Source organism: Desmodus rotundus, chromosome 5, assembly GCF_022682495.2.
Source record: "Desmodus rotundus isolate HL8 chromosome 5, HLdesRot8A.1, whole genome shotgun sequence".
In the NCBI taxonomy this organism is placed as follows: Eukaryota; Metazoa; Chordata; class Mammalia; order Chiroptera; family Phyllostomidae; genus Desmodus; species Desmodus rotundus.
In genome coordinates, this window is record NC_071391.1 from 138,150,241 (window position 1) to 138,175,273 (window position 25,033).

A 25,033-nucleotide genomic window follows, 5' to 3' on the forward strand; every position below is an offset into this window, starting at 1 on the left:
TTATTCTGCTGCCCCAACCCCCACTGGTTTTTACAGTCAGAAATTACAAGGCTTGATTTCCCAATCCTGAAACCTTGGACTGCGTGTTCTGGCCTGGGGCTGGGATGGCTAGCTCCCCAGGTGTCCCTCTCAGTTTTTATCCATCACAGGTGAATATGGGACCACTCATTCTGGGGGTCACTGCTACCACTGCCTCGCTGCCACCATCTTGCAGGCACCACACCACGTCCCCTCCAAACCCGCTCCCATCTCTTCCTCTCCCACCCGTCTGAATGAATATTTCTTCTTTAAATCCTTGGCTGTCAGACTTCCATACCAGTCTATTTTCTGGCAGCTTTGGTTGTATTTTGTTCTGAGATTAGCTGTGATCCTTCTTATGGTTGTGTGAGGAAGCGAAGAGTGTCTATCCACACCTCCATCTTGGCCAGAAGTCCTCTCAGGTTATACTTAAAAGTGAGTCTCTGAAAAATTGACTGGGAGCTTGGTGTGCATCAGCAGGTCTGTTACCTTGGGCTTCACTGTACAGAAGTTGATCGGCACATCTACCTTCTCAAAGGGAACTACCAAATATATCAGTATCTATAGGCTTTGCTCTGGAGGGAATAATTTTTTTTTTTTCAGAGAAGTGTCCTCTAAACAAGTTACATAGAAACATAAAGCTATGTTTCTAGCTGCTGGAGTGAGGAAGGAGTTAGGAAAGATCTCACCATTGCAGATACAGACTCTCACTTAATCCCCTTATTTTTGGTCTAACAGCCTAACCTCTACTCTATATTGAGCTTATCTTCAAGTCCAGAAAACCTCTAGTTTGGTGTTTTCAGAAAATATTTATCCCATATCAATTGTTCTTTACACAAGCTGCCTCTGTTCTTCATGTTTTACCCTACATCCTACTGCCAGACTAATCTCTACACTATACTCGTACTCTCTTTTTACTCAGTGTCATACAAGTTAGCACTCATTAATGTCCTAGTGATTGCATGTGTTTGTTTTCCTTGACTGGATATGCTGGGGACTCAACTCACACCTTATACTTCCTTAGTACTTCCCACAGCAATAGCAGTCAATGAAGTCCGTGTGAACAATTTTGTTCAAATAATGTATAATTAATAATAATTATAACTTTAAAACCACATCTGTCAATTATTATTTTATAAGGAAATCAAATGGATTTTCACACAATTTGATGAAAGGAAGGATCAGGTAATGATGCTATCCATGCTACAACTGAGAAGGTTATGATAAAAGGCTTCATAGGGTCACAATTTATCTGTGACGGGCTTTGAAAATAATTTACATTTTTACATAGCCTTTTAAGTAATTTATTACAAGAATTAATAATATATATATATAGATACCATTTCCTGGCATTTTAAACTTGAACCTGGAAACATAAAATTGTTAGAAAAAGGAAATCAGAGTACAACTGACTATATTATGTACTTTAATGGTTAAATGTGCATATATAATTCAAATAATTTATTCTAAAATCAATATAGGTGAGGTTACATCTATCTGAATGGTAACCTTGCTTTTTAACTCTGCAAATATGAGTGTGATTTAAAGTAGTGTAAACTTCATAGTGTCATAATGCTGAAACTACTATTCCCTGAGAATAGTTTGTTAAATGGTTTAAGAAATTCAAAGCAGGAAGTCATTAAATGCTTTTTCATAATGAAATCATTATAGGAGACTAAAAAACAATGAGAAATATATTTGATTACCAGTAAAGCTAAACTTTAAATTACATCTCATACTTTTAAACTAGGAATAGGCATAGTCTAAAAAACCAACTTCAAAAGACAATTTTCATTCAGAACATATGTATAGATAAGTCTTCTGTGGCCTGCAGGCCACACGTGGCCCAACACAAAATCATAAATTTACTTAAAATCTTTTCTTTGTTCATAAGTTTTCATCAGTGTTTGTGTATTTAATGTGTGGCCCAAGACAACAATTCTTCCAGTGTGAACCAGAGACACCAAAAGGTTGGATACCCCTGTCTTAAATGTTCTGAATTCATAAGTGGAGAGAATTATTTTTAAATTATTATAATTTACAGGTCATTAGGTCAACAACATGAGCTAATCTCTGGTAATGATGACAACTTATAAAACTCATTATTCAACAGAGGGAAAAAGCCAAGCTCAGACTGCATATTCTGAAATCCTTTATGTTGTTGCAGTTACCTTCCTGATTTCTAAACCACTGACTTTCTGGAGAAATAAGGATGCCTCAAGAAGAAGACATCAATACAAATTCCATAAATCCATGGGGTTGGGGGGAGATAATAGATTTATATTAGTTGAGGAGGAGCCACAATCAAAGACTGAAGTTCAACTAAGCACCAATACTGACACACTTTTTGCACTCCTTTTCTAAAGGATAGAGAACATTATATTATGGTTAACTGGTACCATTTTAGGGCTAAATATATGAGGGAAATTACTAATAGAAATTTAGGTACTTGTATCTTTAGAGTCACCGTGCTGGGTGATGCACAAAAGAGGGATCCTAAGAAAGCTTTGTGGAAGTGGTTTACTTATTTTGCAACTCAGAAAGGGTTAAGGGAATGTGCTTCTAAACATTTAGCTTGTGCGCCAAATTTTTAATTTACTGTGACATTAGAGGTATCTGTAGGAAAAGACATATACACACATTTTTAGAAGACCTAGCTAACAGTCTTGTCTAGAAACTAAGGAAGTGGATGAATCATGTTAAGTGGTCTCTCAAAGGCCCTAAAGATGTGGGGACTAACCTGGACCTGTGGGCAGGTTGGAGGTAAAGTTAGCTTGTTAAAATATATCACATCAAGAATGTGCTCGTAGTAAAAGATCTATTTTAGGAATATCTTATCAATCATAGAAATAAAGCACAAATATGACAGAACATAAAAAATGCTAAGTTCCACTGGAAATTAAAAGCAGACTCATTTGTATAACAGCCTAAGAAAACAGTATTGTCAGGTCACTGTAAATTACAAAAGTAATTTTGTATATATGTGTATATATACAAATCACACAAATTCCTATTTTGCATTGAATTAATTCACTAGTGAGGGACATTCCTCTCCTTGTTCCTTCACCTCCCCCACACATACATACACAAAAACTTGCTCATTAAATTAAAATGCAATAAAGTCTACTTTAAAAAGATTGCCTTTTGGGGTGCTCCAGTACATATTTTAAGATGCCTGACATGTTCCAACTTACCCAGTGTGATCGTGAGGGTGGAGGCCAAGAGACACACCTCATACTATAGGTGGTAGGCATGCCCTCCAGTCAAATAATTTTGTGCTTGCTTTTAAGGTGAGTAATGGTATTGAGAAGTACAATTTGAGTTACACTAACTTTAAAACTTTCTGGAGCAAATATGTATTCAAGTTTTAAAGTCTGATTATAACTTTTATGAAAACAAATTATGAATTTTTAAATGACATTCTTTTTAATAGTATCCTAAGTTGAATTTAAGAAGTATTGTGGTTCTAAAAATATTAAACAGTCTCTGGAAAGTAATAATTTATGACAGTTGAGGAGGTAACTAAATAGTTACCTTCATGAATAAAGGTAGGTGAGTTTAAACAAAAAACAAGGAAAAATGAGAGTCCACTAAATGATAGACTTAAGAAAGTCACATTATAAACAAGTAAGAATTTAAATTAACACAGGATATTCAATTCCATAAAAGGTATAACTATTAGTAGGACTAATGTAACTTCAATTCCATGTATCTGTAGAATATGACTAATGATTCCTTCTGTCACAAGCAAGTAAATTTTTCTAGGCAAATAGTATTTTTTAAGTCTATCAGCAAAGCTAAGGCATTTACCCATTATTTTGTGATCAATGGACACTAATTATTATGATTATGTCCTGAATCTAGTTTCAACCAACAAATAACTCCTTGTCTAGGCCCTAATACTGCTGTGCAATGGAAATTTCTGTGACGGAAATGTTCTGTCTCTAGACTGTCCATGTGACTAACATGTGACTACTGACCACTAAAAATGTGGGTAGTACAACTGAGGAACTGAATTTTTTAATGTCATTTAATTTTAATTAAATTTACATTTAAATATAGCCACAGCTGACTAGTGGCTACCCCATTAAGCAACACAGCTTAGAAGCTTCAACGAGTAAGAGCAAATGTCTTATTATGTTAGATCTAACTCTAGAACGTCTGTTGATTTTCATAAGCATGGCATCACAAATGTTTGAGTGGTATGCCAAAACACCTTTTGTCCTATGGCTTTGTCTTCATTCAAAAATATGATTAAATCTATGCCAGTATATATCTAATACAACATCCAGACAATTCCAAACTAAAAATACCATCTGAAAACATTTTCATTAGTGCTTATAGTGTGTCAGTATAACTACAGTGATTAATGAGGCAGCCTGGTGGCCTATGTCAATCTGTGTAATGTTAGTTCTAGAATGACTAGAATTCAAACTATGAAATATCCATCCGCTTTTAAAAAGTTTTTGTCCATTACCTATCATAACACAAGAATACCAATTACTGCATAGTTTTCAGCTCCATTGGTTAAACACTGCGAAAGCCCGTCAAGCCATTTTACCTGACAGACATATTTGTTCTTCCATTTGCTCAGCACACACTGACTGTTTTGCATCAGCTCCTGAAGGAAACAGAAAAAGAGAGAGTGCAATTGGCTCGACACATTGTCGTTATCAGTTAAAGTGCCTCTGATTTGCAAGCAAAAAAGAAAAAAAAAACAGCATGCCACACAAAGATGCAACTGTTTAGAAACTCCTCACTGGACAAAAGCAAAGCTATCATCACCAGGAGAGTTGATCCTTTATGAAAATTAAAGCTGTTGAAAGATGTTTTGAAACAGATTTGTTTGTTGCCATTTTTGAAACTTTTGGAAAGATACCTCCAACTCCTTCAGTGAGTCTCGAAGTTTTTCTGGGCGTCTGTTTTTGAGAGTCCACGGATAATCTCGTGCTGGCAAATAAAACATGTACTACAGTTAGTTAAACATGACTTAAAAAGGAAACTCTTCTTAGTAGTGTGCCTAAGGAAGATTAAAATAAAACACTTCCTTAATTGTGAGGAAGTGGGCTTCATTTCCATCATCAAATGACAGCATTTTGAAAGGCTTTGTCATTGGAACAGAATTTTTACCACAAAACAATCTCCCTGATCACAATTTTATGATGACAACCAACAAGTCTCAGAGAATCCCTGGGAGAGTTTCCTAGGCCTGTGAACCTAGTATTTAAAGGTAAATGATCCACTCTATAATAAAAAATAACATTTTCATGTAAGTAATTAAATGTTCAATCCAAAACAATTTCCAAAATCCAGAAGTAGCCTTCTCAGACCTGAAAATTCCTAATGAGTGAATAAATATAGTGAGGAAAGAAGTAAAATACAAAAAATGATACACAGAAAAATAAACTTTAAATTAAACAATACAGTGTATCACATATTAAGACTAAGGAAAAAATTGGGGAAAATCCAAGTTTTTACAAGTTATGCACTAATAGTGCTCTTTTTTAATGTAAAATAATACTCTTTAAAATCTACATCACAATTCAATAATGACAAAACTTTGTTGTGTTTTACATACATTTAATTAAAAAATAAATTTATTTAGTGGAATCTCAACGTTAGCCTAAGTCAAACTAGTTTTGTTTAAAAAACTAACAAACTTTAAATTGATTATAATATTATTTCATCACAAATCTTTGAATTCACTTACATAATAATTTAAATGAATACTATAAATGTGTATGTGTGTGTTTTGTGTGTATACATATAATATATAGTATTAATATATAGACAAAATTCTACAGCATAATTGTTACATATCTTACTTCAGCAAATTAATTTTATTTTATAAACGTAATTTATGATGTATAGAGCATATGTGCAAAATTTTAAAACCTATGTTATATCTAATACAGCATTTTTAGAAATGAAATGTCAGCTTGACTATGTAAAACAAGAGAACAAGTAGGATTTTTCAGCTCTACCTATATTCCAAACAAAATGTAAATTATATTTAAGCCATTAAAACCATATGACATTGTAGCAATATTACATTAACATATTTATATATTTTAGAACAGAAGACTAAAGAAAATAAAATTCTAATACTGATCATTACAATTCTTATTTTCTTAAAATGGATAAAAAAATGATTTAGTCATATGACAAATAATAAAATGTTATCAGAATTTAAGTATGATTAAATACATTAAATAATGTAAATATTCATTAAGAAAGTTTGTATTAGATAAGTATATAAAAACTGAATAGAGGTTTCTAAATGGTCTAAATTAGAAATGCCTAACAAATACAAGTCTTACTCATAAGTATATATACCTAAAAAATGGAAATTAATAATTATAAAAAATTTAGAAGGAATAACATTTCCTATTTGTGCAGAAAGCTTAAAATATTTTTAAAACTGAATCTTTAAGGCTATTAAAATTCCAGTTTTATAGTAATTCCACAAAATATATAAAGTAAGCTTACATTCTGCCAGTTTCTGCTTTTCTTCTAAGTTACCATGCTCTGTTGCTGATATTGTGGTAGAAAGTTGGAAAGAAGAAAAAAAACGTAGAAATTATATTTTTATTATAATACAGTATTTTTATATGCACATATATAATGTATTATTACACACATCGTTGAAATTAATAAATTATGTTAAACCTTTTAAAAGGCAATTGAAAAAGGCCATAATTTGGATGTTTTAATTTCACAGAGTTATTTCCTAAATTTGCAGTGAAAAGGCTTATTTAGGTAGCCCAACAGGTGGGCAAATATCTTGAGCTTGCAGTCTCATCAGATATGGAAGGGACCTGCAACTGAGCCCAGAACAGAAGCTGTTTCCGTCTGTCATCGGAACCATGAAGTCAGCCTGTGAACCACCAAGCTAAGCAAGCACACGAGATGCCTACACAATCCCCACTTCAACAGAGACCAAAACAGGAAGTAACTCTAGCTAGAAAGACCTTTTGGCCCATCAAAAACTTATGGGATTAACAGGATTAATCAGATAAAGAAAATTGATCATTCACTCAGAAATGCCTATTTCAGATACCAGGTGAGGATCCAGCACAGCCCACGCATTAACAATGCCCTCTACTGGGATGCTGATAAATAAACGTGAATAGACTGTCCAGCTATCAGTCTGATCAGCAGTAAAATGAAAATTTTCATGTTCTTCTCCAGCATTTTATCAATATTGCTTTATTTTATATAGAATAGATATCAACTTCAGCATTAAGAACCGAAGTGACTTTTCTTAATTCTATAATTTATTAATGGTCAGTACCTTACAGTTTAGGGTATTTAGTTTATAAAAATTAGCTGAGCAGAACAGATACTTTACCTGGTTGATCGTTTTTGTCATAATACTGGTATATCCCAATATCTCTATCTACAGAAAGGAAGAAATAACATTAGATTATGGTGAAAAGTTCTGGAGAATAAGAAGCCAAACCAGATTGTATGACAGGGTGGGAGTATAGGCAGGGAAGACAAAAACAGTCTCTTTATGTTCCTAGAAATAAAATGGTTTAAAAATATCTAGACATGGGTTCATGTATTATAGGGATACTGGAAGTCTTGTCAATCTAATTAGAAAAGATTTACACAAAACTATAATGGCATAAGGAAAAGAATAATAAAGAACTGAAATCAAGGGAAGACTACCTTTTCTCTTTCACACTTCCTCTGATATTTTTCCCAGGGTGCTACCAAAAGGGAATTGCCACTAAGCAATGCCAAATGAAATCAGTGGGTGGAAGAAAATGCCCTAACTGTTGAATTCTGAGCTGTGGCTTTCTTTTCTCCTGTTTAGCTCAAGTCTGGTAGGGTGTTTGGTGGGGAATCTATAGGAAAGAAAGAAAGGATTAGAGTAAGGTATGGATAAATTATCTGAAGCTGTTTAGACTAAGAAAACCTTCCAAACCCATTCAAAGTCGGATGCTCTGACGGGACTAAAAAAGAAGCAAAGCTAGGATTCCTAGATGTTGAGAGTGATTTAATCAAAGGATCTGTTCTTACAATTTAATTACAGGATAACAAAATTACTGTGTCCATTGTCTTCTTATCTGTGGATAGTGAAATATTTTTCTTTGAAGTAACATTTGTTTCCTTCCATGCAAAGTTAGTAACTCCAGTTACTAACAAAAGGATATAAGTGGAAGCAGTACAGGCTGCCCCCTAGTGACTGACTGCTTCAAACTTTCTCAAACTGAATGATGAAACTTCAAAATGTATTACAACCTAGAATTAACTTTTTAAATACAGTTTTCAAAAGAGTCACTCATGTATACTTACTGAAGCTCTATTTTATTCATTACACTATTAACTGGAAATATACTTATAAAGAATGCATTTTATTTCTATTAGACTAAAAATACCTAATAAGGACTAATTGGGAAAGGTCACGCGTAGGGATCCTAAGATACTGCTAATATTTCATTTCTTCACCTGGTGATAATTTTATCAGTATGTTCACTTCTGACAATTCAAAAACACATCCTTATAATTTTTACACTTTTCAATATGTGTTATACTATTATAATACTCCATCATTCCATGTATCCAAATATTTACAACTCAATATTAGCACTTTGAAGAACATAAGGGGCCCTGAATTCTGTGTACAAGTCTGACCTGCAGTGGGGTGTCAAAATCCGTGCAGGATAAGGAGGGTATCCACATACAGAGACTTACCCTGCGTGGGGTGTCGGAGCCTAAGCTGGATGAGAAAGGTGTGCATGCAGAGACTTGGCCTGACATGGTGTGTTAGAACCCTAGCAGGGTGAGAAGGATATTCACATGGGACAGTGGCCTAGTGTAGGCTGTTACAGGCTGAACAAAGTGAAGAGAACATCCATAAATGGGGGCAGCCCAACATGGTGTGACAGAATCCATGTGGGATGAGGGCATTCATTCAGCAGAAGGAGTGGCCACAAAGACAGGAGATTGATTCAGTTAAGTCAATAAAGATATGGGAGCCCCAGCTCTCCCACTGTCTGCAAAGAGAGTACAAATACAGAAAGGGAGAAAATCAGAACGAACATTATTTAGATTAAAATTGGAGGTATCAATGTGAATTCATAGGTTTTTTTAATCTTCACTGGAGGATATGTTTATTGATTTTAGGGAGAAAGGGAGGGGAAGAGAGACAGCAGGGGAGAGATGGGGGAGCACGCGGGGAGATAGGGAGAGGGAAAGGAGGGGAGGGGAGGGGAGGAGAGGGAGAAGAGAGAGAAAGAGAGTGAGGGAGGAAGGTGGGAGAGAGAGGGGGGAGGGGGAGGAGCGGGGAGAGGGAGAGAGAGGGTAACATCAATTGGTTGCCTCCCATACACACCCTGACCAGGGATCAAATCCACAACCTAGGTATATACCCTGATTGGGAATCAAACCCACAATCTTTTAATGATGGGATGACACCCCAACCAATAGAGCCACCCAGCCAGAGCTGGAATCATGGTTTTCAACATAAAGAGTTAAGATACAAAAATAACTGTGGATATAAATATGAGTAGGTACATACATACATATATTATCCAAGCTCTGCCCACTCAGAGGGCCTGTGAGCAAAAAGCACACATAAAGCACACCTTGGCACTGCTAGACGCACTTCTATTACTCCTCCCCCCCACACAAAAAAGTGAAATGTAAAGAATATGAATATAATTAATTGTATGTCTTAGCTGAATATTTGAAGTATGATTTTAATATCAACTACAAATGCCTTTATCATTATCTAGCCCACAAATACTTATGAATATAAATCAGTTACTATGAACAATTCCAGAAAAATTGAACATGTATGTATCTCGAGTGGAAACAAACACTAGGCCAATAAGATTAATTTTCACAACAGAAAATCTAACTCAAGCTGAAAAATAAGTTAATCAGAGTAACTAAAAGGAATTATTTTCCATTTGCCAATTTTACATTAAGTAAAAAGAAAATAATCCAACTCCAGTTAGAGAATCTAGGCTGTAACCTTTGTTAGTATTTATTTATAATGTTGTAACTTGTATTTGAAAAATATTGAAATTACTCCAGAGCTCATTTACCCGCAATGTGTAAGGTATTCTTCAAAGACCACAGGTGCAGTTCAGTCAAGCAGAAAGACATTTGATGGCAGAAGGAATCTCTGTCCTGTTTAAAATAATTAAAAAGATGTGCCAATTAATTATCTCCTATTGCCAATAAAACCAAGATCCCTCAGAAATAATAGAAACATTTGCCACTACTGATATTTGAGATATCGTTCATTAGAATAAACATTTTAATATATCCTTGGTTAGCCATCCAGGAATAAACTCTAGATAAAGGAAAAATACACTTCTTTTCCTAGATTTACTATTGTCATCATATTGAGAAATGTGGTAAGAATGTATATTTGAGTTTTCAATGACGTTTGGTTTTTAAGAGTCGGAGTATATTTAGAATTATATAGTACTTAAGCATTTTTAAAAAACATATTTTTAAGGAAAGGAAGCATCTGTTAGCTAGTAATTAAGTACAAATACATTTTGTGGTCTATTTTTAATGTACAAAGCAAATATTTACAATCTCACAAATAGGCTAATAAAACAAAAATTTCAAGATAAATGGCATATAGTTAATATAAGAAACATATTTATTTAGAAGTAAGCTGTGTGAAACCACATTAATGTTCAGGTTACTTTGTTATTCTACTCCAACTGCATTAAAGATGGAAAAATAAAATAAATAATAATAACAAAATGTACATCCTGTATTTCCTTCCAGTTTTACTAGCAGGGACTAGTGATGGATATTATTGATACTATTTTATAAATCAAGTAGAGCCTAGTCAATTTGGTCTGACTTGAAGACAACCAATCAATCAGAAAAAAGCAAACATTTTACAAGTATTTTTTTAAAAGTTAGAAAACATTCAAATACCTGCTTGGAAATACATATAGTACCACAGTCTATGTATACCTTACTACGTATTAGAAATACATATAGTAAACTACCAACACTTTCTTTTTTAGAGATCATAAAAGAATTGTTCTTTCCAATAAACTTCTGAATAACAAAAGAAGCTTAAAAATATTTTAAGACATCTTTTAGATGAAGAAATAAGCCATCAGCTTCTTTAACATTAGGAGTGACTAAAAATATTTCCCACACTATTCATAAGGGTGATAACCCAAAGTAACTTTAGACATAGTATAAAATGTGTACATCTTGGGTGTTCCTTCACCTTTACATTTGACCTCAATGAACTTATAATTATCAAGAAACATGAATGTTCAATTAATAAGACACACTGTGCTAATTATTAAAATAGCAGAGTGAGCAATGTAGCAGCATAAAACAAGAGCCCAAGTCAGCCTCGAACAGTGGGCCTCTAAGAAAGCTACAGAGAAGTTGTGAAATGTTAGGAGAACCTTAAAGAAGTACAGGATTCTACCAATCAAATGATGATGATGATAACAACAGATAATACTCAGTACCTACCTCATGACAAATATTGGTCTATACGTTTGATATGTATTGACTCATTTAACTGTCACAGCTACTCTTTGAATTAGTGCCATCATTACTTCTATAATGAGGAAACAAAGCACAGAGAGGTCACACAGCCAGTAGGTAGTAGAAGCAGGCTTTAAATCTAAGCAGACTGGCTCCAAAGTCTGAGCGCACAACCACAGCACTCTCCTGTATTTGGCTATACAGAGGTATGGGAGGGAGAACATGCAGTCATCTGAGTAAAAGAAAGACATGTCCCAGGGATGGTGGTAGATCAGGATGCATGATAAAAAGTGATAGACAAATTAACTTCAAAAGGGTAGAAAGAAAGAGGCTATAATAATAGTAAATTTTGAGTTGATCTGAATTTACTCTTTTCCTTATACTAAAGTGCCTTAGAATTTAGAGATAAAACAAAGGATTTTCCAATCCCCAGATCTGTCCTACTCTAACCAGAAGCTGGCTGCCACTGTACACAGGTAGGAGTTAAGAGAGCTAGTGGACTGTATTACCATGAAAGAGGATGTAGTTCCATATCTGCAGGAAACAGGGAAATAGAGATATTAAACAAATTACAAGTTTTTCAATTTAATTGAGTATTACCTTTCATAGAAGTTGTCACCTATGACTCTGATGAGCCTGCTGTTACTGAAAATATTTCCAAATCTGTGTTCTTAGGAAATGTTTTCATTAGTTTTATGAGGCTCTTTTCAGAACTATTACATTATAGTTATACTTAAACAAAAATACTTCCTATATGAGAATATGTAAGCTGCATATTTTCATTGAGATCAGTGAGGTCTGGACTGTTTATTTAAATAATTAGTTCATTAAGTAGATATTTATTTTGAATTTATTAAGCATGGTGTATAGATTCTAGATTCTAAGTGGCTGATTTCTTATTCCATTCAGTAACTTCTTGGCTTACTAGCTAACTTGGACAAATTACTTACCTTCTCTATTTCTAAGTTCCAACAGCTATAAAATGGGTATAATGAAGTACCTACCTCAGGACTGTATTAAGGATACTATTATTCAGTTTACCTAATTGTTGCCATTGTTGGTGTTGCTGCTACTATTGCTACTATTACTCAATAAGTCTAGCACTGCGCACATTTATATGGAAAAAACAAAAAAGTATTAAATATGATCTCTCACTTTATACAGTTATTTCACAAGGTGAAATGAATGAATAATTACTAAGTACAATAGGAAAAACATCTGTAGGTGGAGAAGTTTCTACATAAGAGGAAGTATTTGAACTGGGACATGCAAATGGATTGATATTTCAGTGGGACAGGGAAGAAAGGAAGTGATGAAACAGGTGCATCCTTCCCCTGATACTGAGCATCAAAAGTCACAACTTCCAGACTATACTAAAAATTAAAAAATCACATTACTCAATGTAATGCTTATTCAAATACCAATAATTAGAATCTAAGACAAGGTTGAAGTTTAGCTGTTAGTAGCTACACAAAAAGATTTTATCATGCAAATTAAATACAGATAAAATTTTATAAGTAATTTTATTACTTATACCAACTGTGGATTGCTGATAGCTCCAAAGAGGTTTACCAGGGCCAATCACAAGCAGTGTCTGATAAAGGCCTACACCAGAGTCTTTGCAGATCTACCTAATACATAGAAACAAACACAAAGCAGCAGCTAAAATGGGAAGACAAAGCGACCCCAACTGAAAGAACAAGAGAAATCTCCAGAAGAGCCAAATGAAATGGAGGAAAACAATTCATCAGATACAGAGTTTAGAGAAATGATTATAAGGACACTCAATAGAATGAAAAAAGACATAGGAACCATAAGAAAAGGACCAGTCAGAAATAAAGAATGCAATATCTGAAATAAATAATACCTAGAAGTAATAAACAGTAGGTTAGATGAAGCAGAGCACTGAATCAGTGATGTAGAAGACAAGTTAGGAAAAAACACCCAAGCAGAGAACGAAAAAAAAAAAAGAAGTAGAAGAAGTAAAAAAAGAAATGAGGACAGCTTAAGAAACATTCTGGACAACATGAAGCATAACAACATCCGCATCATGGGAATACCAGAAGGAGAATACAGTGAGAAAGGGATCAAGAACCTATTTGAAGAAATAATGAGCAAAAACTTCCCTAATCTAGTGAAGGAAAAAGACAAGTCCAGGAAGCTCAGAGAGCCCTAAACAAGTTGGAACCAAAGAGGCCTACATGGAGACACATCACAATTAAAATGGCAAGGCTTAAAGACAAGGAGAGAATCCTAAAAGCCGCAAGAGAAAGGTTAAGTACTTACATACAAGGGAGCACCAGTTAGACTGTCATATGATTTCTCAAGAGAAACATTTCAGGCCAGAAGGGAGTGGCATGAAATATTCAAGGTGATGAAAAGCAGGGGACAACAACCAAGGCTACTTTAGCCAGCATGGTTATATTTTGAAATTCAAGGAGAAATAAGGAGCTTCCCAGACAAGAAAAAGCTAAAGGGGTTTGTTAACACCAAACCAGTACCACAACAAATGTTAAAAGCCTTGCTTTAAGAAGAAGGAGAAAGAAAATAAAAAGAAAATAGTCTAACAATAAAAGGGCACTAAATACATATCTATCAATAATCAACTTAATTGTAAATGGCTTAAATGCTCCAACCAAAAGGGTAGCTAAATAGATAAGAATATAAGACCCACCCAAGCTGGATTCCCAAGATTGATGTATCTTTGCATATCAATGTTTCCCTGTCTTTCTGCCTCCCTTTGCCCCTCTCTGAAAATAAATGAATGAATGAATAAATAAAACCAAAAAAATAAAATATAAAACCCATATATACGCTGTCCCCAAGAGACCCATCTCAGATCAAAAGATACACACACACTTTTAAAACTCAAGGGATGGAAAAACACATTTCACGCAAATGTAAAGAAACAAAAATCTGGGGTAACAGTACTTATATCTGACAAAATAGACTTTAACACCCAGGCACAAAGAAGGACACTTCATAATGATAAAGGGAAGAATCCAACAAGAAGATATAACCCTAGTAAACATTTACACACCCAGCTTAGGAGAACCTAAATATGTGAAGCAAATCTTGATGGACATAAAGGGAGAGATGGACAGATACACAGTTAGAGTGGGGGATTTCAACACCCCATTGACTTCAATGGATAGATCTTCCCAGAAGAAAATCAACAAGGACACAGTGGCCTTAAATCACAGGTGGCAAACACAAGGCCTACGGGCTAAATCCAGCCCTCCACCTGGTTTTATCCGGCCCGGCGCCTTGTTCCTACCTGGCAGCATCACCGAGCTCCTTGTCCCTAGTTAAGGAGTAACGACATTTATACAGTCCTAAAATTACATTCAGCACTTTGAAGGCAACCTCGAGGCTGATGTGGCCCTCCAGTTAAAATGAGTTTGACACCCCTGCACAAACACTAGATCAAATGGATTTCATTGATATCTTCAGAGTATTTCACACTAAAGCAGCAGAATACACACTTTTCATGTGTACATGGAACGTTTTCTAGGATAGACCACATGTTAGGACACAAAACTAGTCTTAATAAATGAAGAAGATTGAAATCATATCAAGTGTCTTCTCTGACCACAATGCTATGAAACCAGAAATCAATCACAAGAACACTGAAAAACACACACAAAGAAATAGAAGCTAAATAACATGTTATTAGATAATGAATGGGTTAACAACAAGATTAAGGAAGAAATCAAAAGACACCTTGAAACAAATGAAAATGAGGACATGACAATCCAAAATCTGAGGAACACTGGGAAAGTAATCCTAAGAAGGAAATTCATAGCATTGCAGGCCTATCTCAAAAACCAAGAAAAAGCTCAAAAAAACAATCTAACTTCACACTTAAAGGAACTTGAAAAGGAACAACAAACAAAGCCCAAAGTGAGCAGAAGGAAGAAAATAATAAAGATTAGAGCAGAAATAAATGAAACAGAGTCTTAAAGAAAATACAAAAGATCAGTGATTCCAAGAGCTGGTTCTTTGAAAAGATAAACAAGATTGACAAACATTTTTTAAAAAATTATTTTATTGTTGTTCAATTACAGTTGAAGTTTGACAAACCTTTAATCAGACTCATATAGAAAAAAAGAGAAAGGACCCAAATAAACATCATAAGAAATGAAAGAGGAGAAATAACTGACACCAAAGAAATACAAAAGATTATTAAAAAATATTATGAACTATATGCCAAACAACTAGACAACCTGGACAAAATGAATAAATTCCTAGAAACATAAAATGCTCCAAAACTAAACCAGGAAGAATCAGAGAATCTGAATAGACAGATTACACCTAGTGAGATTGAAGCAGTAATCAAAAAACTCCCAACAAATAAAAGTCCTAGACTGGATGGCTTCACACGTGAATTTTACCAAACATTCTGAAAAGAACTAACACCTCTTTTTCTCAAACTATTTCATAAAATTCAAGAGGAGGGAAGGCTCCCATACTCATTTTACATGGTCAGCATTATCCTAATTCCAAAACCAGAGAAAGATACAAAGAAAGAAAATTACAGGCCAAAATCCCTGATGAACATAGACGCCAATATCCTCAACAAAATATTCGCAAACAGAATACAGCATGCATTAAAAAGATCATACACCACAATCAAGTGGGATTTATTCCGAGAATGCAAGGTTGGAAAAACATTTGCAAATCAATAAATGTGATTTACCACATAAACAAAATAAAGGATAAAAACCACATGATCATATCAATAGATGTAGAAAAAGCTTTTGATAAAGTCCAGCATCCATTTGTGATAAAAACTCTAAGCAAAGTGAGATTAGAGGGAACATAACTAAAAATAATAAAAGCCATAAATGACAAACCCAGTGCCAGCATCATACTCAACAGGCAAAAACTACAAGTGTTCCCCTAGATATCAGGAACAAGACAGGGATGTCCTCTTTCACCTCTCTTATTCAACATAGTACTGGAATCCTAACCATAGCAATCAGACAAGGAGGAGAAATAAAAGGCATCCAAAATGGAAAGGAAGAAGTAAAACTGACTTTATTTGTAGATGACTTGATACTGTACATAAAGAACCCTAAAGATTCCACCAAGAAACTACTAGAACTGATAAATGAATTCAGCAAAGTAGCAGGATACAAAATTAATATCCAGAAATCAGTTGCATTTTTATATGCCAATAATGATCTAACAAAAAGCAATATTAAGAAAATAATCCCATTTATGTTTGCTTCAAAAAGAATAAAATACCTAGGAATAAACTTAACCAAGGATGTAAAAGACCTGTACTTGGAGGATTATAAGACACTGAAGAAAGAACTATGAGAAGATACAAGTAAGTGGAAGCATATACCATGTTCACGGATAGGAAGATTTAACATCATTAAAATGTCCGTACTACCCAGAGCAATCTATAAAATCAATGAAATTCTTATCATGATTCCAATGACATATTTCACAGAACCAGAACAAATATTTTAAAAATTTATATGGAACCACAAAAGACCCTGCATAGCAAAAGTGATCCTGAGGAAGAACAACAAAATGGAGTAATCACACTATACTATATTATAAGGCCATAGTAATCAAAACAGCATGCTACTGGCATAAAAACAGACACATTGATCAATGGAACAGAACAGAAAGCCCAGAAATGAACCCACACCTTTATAGTCAATTAATATTCAACAGAGGAAGCAAGCACATACAATAGGCTAAAGATAGTCTATTCAATAAATGGTGTTGGGAAAATTGCTACATGCAGAAAAATGAAACCAGACCACCTTCTTACATCACACACAAGAATAAATTCAAAATGGATCAAAGACTTAAATGTTAGACCCAAAACTATAAAAATCCTACAAGAAAACATAGGTAGCACAATCTGGACATTGCTCGTAGCAGTATTTTATGAGATGTATCTTCCCAGGCAAAGGAAACAAAAGGAAAAATAAACACATGGGCCTACATCAAACTAAAAAGTTTTGCACAGCAAAGGAAACCATCAACAAACTAAAAAGACAACCCACAGAATGGGAGAAAGGGGTTAATATCCAAATTTTATAAAGAACTTACAAAACTCAACACCAAGAAAAAGAAACAACACAATTAAAAAACAGGCAAAGGACCTGAATAGACACTTCTCCAAAAAGGACATACAGATGGGCAATAGACATAGGAAAAGATACTCAATGTCACTAATCATCAGAGAAATGCAAATTAAAACCACAATGAGGTATCATCTCACACCTATCAGAATGACTATCATCAATAAATCAACAAACAACAAGTGCTGGTGAGGATGTGGAGAAAGAGGAACCCTTTTGCACTGTTGGTGGGATGCAGGTTGGTGCAGCCACTGTGGAAAGCAGTATGGAAATTCAAAAGAACAGAAGCACCCCTATTGTCATTGCAGCATTATTTACAATCACCAAGACATGGAAACAGCCCAAGTGTCCATCAGTAGATGAGTGGATAAAACAACTATGGGGCATTTACGCAATGGAATACTACTCAGCTGTAAAAAAAAAAAAAGAAAAGAAAAGAAAACTTTACACTTTGCAACAGTACAGATGGATCTGGAGAACATTATGCTAAGTGAAATAAGCCAGTCAGAGAAAGACAAATACCATATGATTTCACTCATATGTGGTATTTAATGAACAAACTGCACAAGGAAATGGGGATGGATTCAGAGATGCAGAGCAGGATGACAGCTGGGGGCGGGGTGTAGGTTAGAGGGTGGAGGGATTGAGCAGAAAGGAAAAAGGACTCATGGACATGGGGGGGTGATTGCTGGGGGGAGGGGGTTTAAGGGAATTAAATGGAAAAAGAATACAATAAAGATTAAAATTTTTTTAAAAGCACACCTAACAAGTACTAGGTATGGCAAGTCAGAAGAAAATGGCAATGTCCATTAATGACTGGGCTTGTTTATGAACGTGTGACAACTCCTGTGGACTCCACAAAATATATATAATTAAGGAGAAGGCTTTGCAGGGGTTATGCATTATCAGTGGCAAAAGATAATCAAATGTGGGTTATTCATCCCTCTCTTCCCATGAACTTCAAATATCTGCTAGTAAGGCCATATAAAATTAAAGAGAATTGATAGAGTAAATAAAACAAATTTGTTGGACATGGTGGGAGGAGACAAAATCAATACCCTTATTTTTTTTCTCTTGTTTCAATGTTGCCTTGCAACTATATGACAACAGCCCTTCTGACTTCCTACACAGGCCCTCCCCCAAAGCTTGTACAGAACATGCCCTCCCTCCCTGCCCCTCACATGATCCCCCCTGCAGCACACAGGCTCCCTTCACGCAGTCGCACCCACCCAGCAGGTTCCTGTGCCCCCATACTCATCACCTCTGCCCATGTGGCCAGGTTGCTGTGGTGGAGGCAATTGATCCTGGCCAGGACTAAGTTGCATTCTGGCTGGGGAGCAAGTCCTACCCCCTCCACCTCCTCAATGGCCAGCCCTGCCCCTCCCCCCTCCCCCATGGCAGGATTAACTATCCTGGGGAGATTGCAAAGTTCCTTGAATATAGGACAACTTACAGAGACAGCCAATGTTTATGACCCAGAAAGAGGCTAAGCTAGTACGATATCATGACTGTAAATCATCTAGTGGTAACACTGGTGAGGACCCAGGTCACTTAAATCAGAGCTCCACTCTTTTGCAAATATTCCCCTGGATGAGACCACAGCCTAATGTCCTTCCCAAATGCTACACCTGGAAAAGGAATTCCTTTTTAACCTTTGTTGACCAGAAATAGAAGAATCAAGGTTTCCCATGCCCTAGCCATCATGAAGAGACAAGTCAACATTTGGCTTCAGAACAGTAAAATGAAACGGGTAAAGGACAGCAACAAAGACAAATTCCTGGCTTCCCAACAGGAGGTGAAGGATGGGGAAGCTAAAAAAGAAGCCCAAGTGCTGGAGGAAGAAAGAACTGAAGGCCCTTCAAATTAACTTCTACCTTTAAAATTGTATTATGTACTTTTATTTATTTTTTGAAATTAAGAACAATCTCAGATTTATTTATTTATATTTTTTATTTTTATTCAGTTACAATTGTCTGCATTTTCTCTGGAGTGGGGAGGGGACAGTGGGGAGAGGGGTCTATAGGAGCTACTATAAAGGACACAAGTATTATGTACTTTTAAAGTTAATGATCAACATAAGCTGGTGTACACCATCTATTTTCTTTGTTTGAAGGACTTTACCTGTATTTCAAGCTACCTTCATATCACTGCTCTTGAGGTCTTTGTGCTTTGAGAGGGATTTGGGTGTTAAAAAACTAGTTTCTAAAAAAAAAAAACATTTCTAATATCGCATGGAAGCAGTCCTTGAGCTGTCTAGTAAAGGCAATTTGACACTGACCTTGTAGTGATGTTTTTATAATGGTAGTTTTTAATGTCTAAGCTGATGATTTTGCTCAGCAATGTAAACTTACTAATAATTACCACTAAATAATTGAACATAAAAGACTTTATAAATCAAATAAGTGTACTTGCAAAATTTAAATCTTTGATTTATAATAAATTTAAATAACTCTTAATGTTTTGAAAATTATGCCTGTAGAATATTTACTTTGATTAAAAGGTATTATTTACATATTTTTCCTTCTGCTTTTATAATAATGGTACTGGTGCCTTTTGTTTACTCCTAAAATGTTTCTTGATTTTGTAAATGTAGTATCTCTGGGAAAAGTCTGAGCCAAATATTTGAAAAACACAAGTTAACTGAAAGGTGTGTGTATAGTCCAGACTCTGCAGCTTCCTTTAATTTGGGGAAAATATTTGGCCCAAATATTTTCTGTGACAAAAGATTCAGGGCAATGTCAGAGCTGACATTCAATCATTTGTCTGTAGTCTATGCAAATTATGGCAATTTAATCATTAGAGTGAATTAAAAGCCAATTATAACATTTTCCTTCATTTATTTTTTACTCTGGTAAGTCACTTTGTGGAATCACTCTCCTTTCTAAACTTGCTTTTCTTTACAATTGCATTTGGTATCAACTAAAATTCCTAGGTCCCAATATGGTGGTCACTAATGTGATTCCTTTTTTTTTTTTTTTTTTTGGTGCTCTTTCAGGGTCCTACTTTTGATAGTGAAAACAGCATCAGGTGTTAGACTCCTGGTGTTAGGCCAGACATTGGTTTTACAACCTCGGTACTTAAATTCTGGCTAAGAAAGAATTCAGAGCCAAGACTCAAACTATAAGAGAAAGTTTATTTAGAAAGTCACAGAGGTAGAAAGAAAGAAGTGAGCTATTGAAGAAATGGGCTCAGGAAACAAGTTACAGAGGCAAAAGAAGGGCCCTTAGAGCTTAGGGGAAAGAGATATTCAAGGCAAACATGCCTGGTGTAGAGGGGAGTTGGGGAAAGGTGAAGGTGTGCTCCATAGAGAGAGCCACTCAAGTTCCTTTTTAGTCCTCAAGATATCTTGCTGTCTCCACAGTGCGCTGTTTCTTTCTGAAAAATGCAGAAAGAACATCTTGCATTTTACTCAAGAATGCCAACGGTTGAAAAGAATGTCCTTGTTTGAACAATCTGCCTGGAGGAAGTCAAGATTGAACTCGTATTATTCAAATATTGTATTAGTGCATAAATAGTTGTTTTGAAATGGGGAAAAATGAATTTAAGAAGAATGCTGGATTCTGAATATTGGGAGAGGGTGTGTAAAGCTGAAAAATGCTGCCCCACTCAGTGCCCTTGTGTTGGCGATAAAACCCAATGCACTTGGACTTAGAACTAAAACAAAGTAGTTATATAGGGGGGAAATGAATGGAAGAATGAATTAATTAAAAAATACAGCAAATTGCCTTAATATTGAATATTGAATAGGAAAAAGAATTATCCAAATGAAAAGAATAGCAGATGGAAGAACCTAAACAAAAATTAACCATAATTTTTTATTTTAAAATATTTTTTTAACTTTACAACTTTCTAATATTTTCATTTTATAAGGTAGTTGATGACAATGTCAGATGTCTCCAAAGGCCATTCTAAATCCAAACTTCAGTGTCCAAGCGAGAATAAGAAGCATAATTTAAATTGAGTTTGACCTAAATCTAGATTTTTTTTATTGTGTGTGGGGGAGGCAGGCACAGAATCTATGATAGCCCAAATTTTCAGGACACAGAGATAAGAGGATTATAGAGAGCTCATTAAAATAAATTAATATTTATTTGCCTTAAGAATAATTGTTACCATATAAACTAAATTTTAAGAAAGTAACATGCAAAATAGAAACAGCTGCACTAAGATGCTGTGACTTGTTATATTTTTCATAATCTTTTTAAAAATAAAAACTATGCTTTACAGATAAAAACTACCTTGCCACTAAATAATTCTGCAAAATACTTGCCTTTCCTGATTTCTGAGATCAGCTATTTTGACTGCTTTGGGAAGGACGGGAAACTTGAGAAGAAATTAGACCTTAATGTAAAACATGATGGGAAAGAATTAACAGAGAAGACACTGGTGTAGTTTAACAAAGATAAAGGATACCATGGCACCAACAAGACATTTAAGATGAAGGTATATTAGCAAAATACCTCAAGTAACCTAAGGGAATATCTTGGGCATGAACTTAGAACATACATTTGCTAAAGAAGACATTTATTCATCAATAAAAAATGAACAAAAATAAAGATAACCGAAGAGCATGAATTTAAGTTAAACCCCAGGTTAGTTGTTTTAGGTGTTCTAGTCACTCATGTTGTCTGTAGAAATAGGTTCTTGTGGTGTCACCGGAAAAGCATTTCAGGGACCTCACATGGGAGGATGAGGTGTAGTGGTAAGATTTAATGAAGCTGGGGCAAACATAAAGAACTGTCCCCAGGTGCCCGGAGTCTGGGTCTCAACGACAGCTGGGCAGTTCAGCTCTGTCCCATTATGGAAGAAGTCCAGCCTTGTCTTCACCAAGCCCAGAGTAAGGGCCAGGGTCCAGAAATTCTGTGCCACTGGTTCAATCCATGCCAAAGTTTAGTCCAGTTTAGTCTCTGTCTCCATTTGGCTACTTAGTCTCTGTTCCTGGCTGTGCTCCAACTGGCACTCTTTGGCTGTAAACTCCAGTTGGAGTTTACCCAGGCCAGTGCTTGGACCCACACAGCTGCTGGGCCCGCATGGCTGCTCCAGGGAGAGAACGCACGCACGAACAAATGAATGCTACAGAGACAGGCCTTTGTAAAGCTTTGATTATATTACCTTGATCTTGGGAAAGACCAGGTGCTCTTTCAAACTAATCAATCTATTTTCCAATCCTTTGAGGGTTGGTGTGAGGCCCTCCCCCTAACCAATATGGCCTTTTCCCAGATTAGACATGTCCATGCTGGTCATGTTTGTCATCATGGCCCCTACCACACATGCCTCAAAGTAGCGGGACCTCCTCCTGCACCATCTTGGCTTCTGCAGCACAGGTACCCAGCAGAGGAATTTCCCCTACTGTTTTTTTTTTTTAATTTTTATTGTTATTCAATTACAGTTGTATGCCTTTTCTCCCCATCCCTCCACCCCACCCCAGCTGAACTCACCTCCCTCCCCTTCCCCCACCCTCCCCCTTGATTTTGTCCATGTGTCCTTTTTAGTAGTTCCTGTAATCCCCTCTCCTCACTGTGCCCTCCCCACTCCCCCCTGACCATTGTTAGATTGTTCTTAACTTCAATGTCTCTGGTTATATTTTGTTTACTTTTTTCTTCTATTGATTATGTTCCAGTTAAAGGTGATATCATATGGTATTTGTCCCTCACCGTGAAACACCAATCCAAAAGAACCTATGCACCCCAATGTTCACAGCAGCACAATTTACAATAGCCAAGTACTGGAAGCAACCTAAGTGCCCATCAGCGAATGAGTGGATCCAAAAACTATGGTATACTTACACAATGGAATTCTACGCAGCAGAGAGAAAGAAGGAGCTTATACCCTTTGCAACAGCATGGATGGAACTGGAGAGCATTATGCTAAGTGAAATAATCCCCTACTGTTTTTATCCCTCCCTCGGTAATCCCGTCTAATTACTGGTAACCAATATTTCCTACCTTCTTCGGAGATTAGGTCCTGAGGGCGGAGGATATGTCAGTCCCCTTGGGAGCCTATGACTGCTGGGGCTCTCTAGTGAATGAGGCTTAATGTCTGATTCAGCTCCCTAGTTCATTAGGCTTAATGTCTGATTCCCTTTGCTCACTTCCTTTATTTATAACTAAGTAGCTACCTATGCTAACAATTATTGGGTATTTTCAATTCATAAAACATAGTATATTTCCCCCATAATCTCTTATCTAATTACATCAACACAGAATTACATTAATACCAGTAACGCATATGCATGAACATATTTAATCAATGTCATGTTATCAGAACAAAAAAAAAGGAGATATTCAACATTAAGCAAAACTATTAAGTAATCATAAAGTTATGTAAAGGACAGAGGAGTCTCAAAATAAAGAAACCTCAAGCTTGGATTGAACCTATTGTAACAGAAGACTAGAATATTAGGAACACTGGGTCGTTTGGACCTGAGAGAGTCCTATGATATCTAAATAGTAATTAAAGGTCACAAATACTTTGAGCACTTGAGGTATGTGACATTTTACCACAAGTCATAGATAGAAAGATTTACAAAGCGGAGTCTTTACTATCAAATACCTGTAATCAATAGGAAGAATCTGGAATAACCACCAAGGGATGGGGTCTGATTACAGCACAGAGAGTGACCCTTGCTTTGAACATGGCTCCACTGAGTATGCACATCTCCATCACCACGTGACAGGTAAAAGGGTTCCAGTGCATTCTGTCCACAGAGATTGCCTCATTTACTCAACCCACACACCTCAATTGCCTAGCACCTGACCTGACTACTTAGTCTCTGTTAGACTTTAGTCTTGACCCTCAGTTATACTCTGGCTTTTCCTCTTCCTTAGACTATGCTTCAGCTTCTTCACCCTGTAAAAGCAGTCAAAAATACCATTTTTCTTGGCCACATCTGGTTCCCAGGAACCTCTTACCCTTATCTGTTCCCACCCGGTGCATCCTAGTTTCAAGGGCAACATTTGAATTAAAACATATATAAAAATAGGTTAGTCTGGAAGAGGACCAAGTTTTGCCATTGTCATTAAGTTGAATTTTAGAAACAACGGGAGCTTAAGGTATAATGGTAGATGGGGGTAGAAATGTCTAGCTGATAGATAGAAATACAGAAAAGGGGCCTGGACCATATAAAAGCTATTGTGGGACTTTCTATATAGAAGGGAAAGTTAAAACCACTGAAAAAGATCCCAGAAGTAGATATTTTTGTAATTTTCCAACAAGGAGAAAATTTTTGAAAAAGACAAAATAAGACAATATAGTGTCAGGAAAGCCATGGAAGAGAAAATGTTGTGTGTTTTTAAGTGGTCATATAGGGATCAAACTCATTCTTAATGGATTTTAACGTAGAGATGACCTCAATATGGTTTAATGCTGTATCGAGGACACAGAGATTAAGTCTTCTAAAGCAGGTGTGGTTCTAC

General features: G+C 35.7%; 1 protein-coding gene across 1 annotated transcript in view; it reads right to left on the reverse strand.

Annotated features, from left to right (window-relative positions):
* The window catches only part of WDPCP (WD repeat containing planar cell polarity effector), a 307,958-nt gene that overhangs the window by 222,546 nt on the left and 60,379 nt on the right, over positions 1 to 25,033 (reverse strand). The window contains exons 2-6 of the mRNA XM_071221611.1: positions 10,080 to 10,164; positions 7,370 to 7,417; positions 6,508 to 6,552; positions 4,898 to 4,968; positions 4,508 to 4,639 (exon numbers count right to left, since the gene is read on the reverse strand). Of these exons, the coding sequence (XP_071077712.1) occupies positions 4,508 to 4,639; positions 4,898 to 4,968; positions 6,508 to 6,552; positions 7,370 to 7,417; positions 10,080 to 10,140 (357 nt within the window). The 5' untranslated portion in view covers positions 10,141 to 10,164. The remainder of the gene's footprint in view (positions 1 to 4,507; positions 4,640 to 4,897; positions 4,969 to 6,507; positions 6,553 to 7,369; positions 7,418 to 10,079; positions 10,165 to 25,033) is intronic.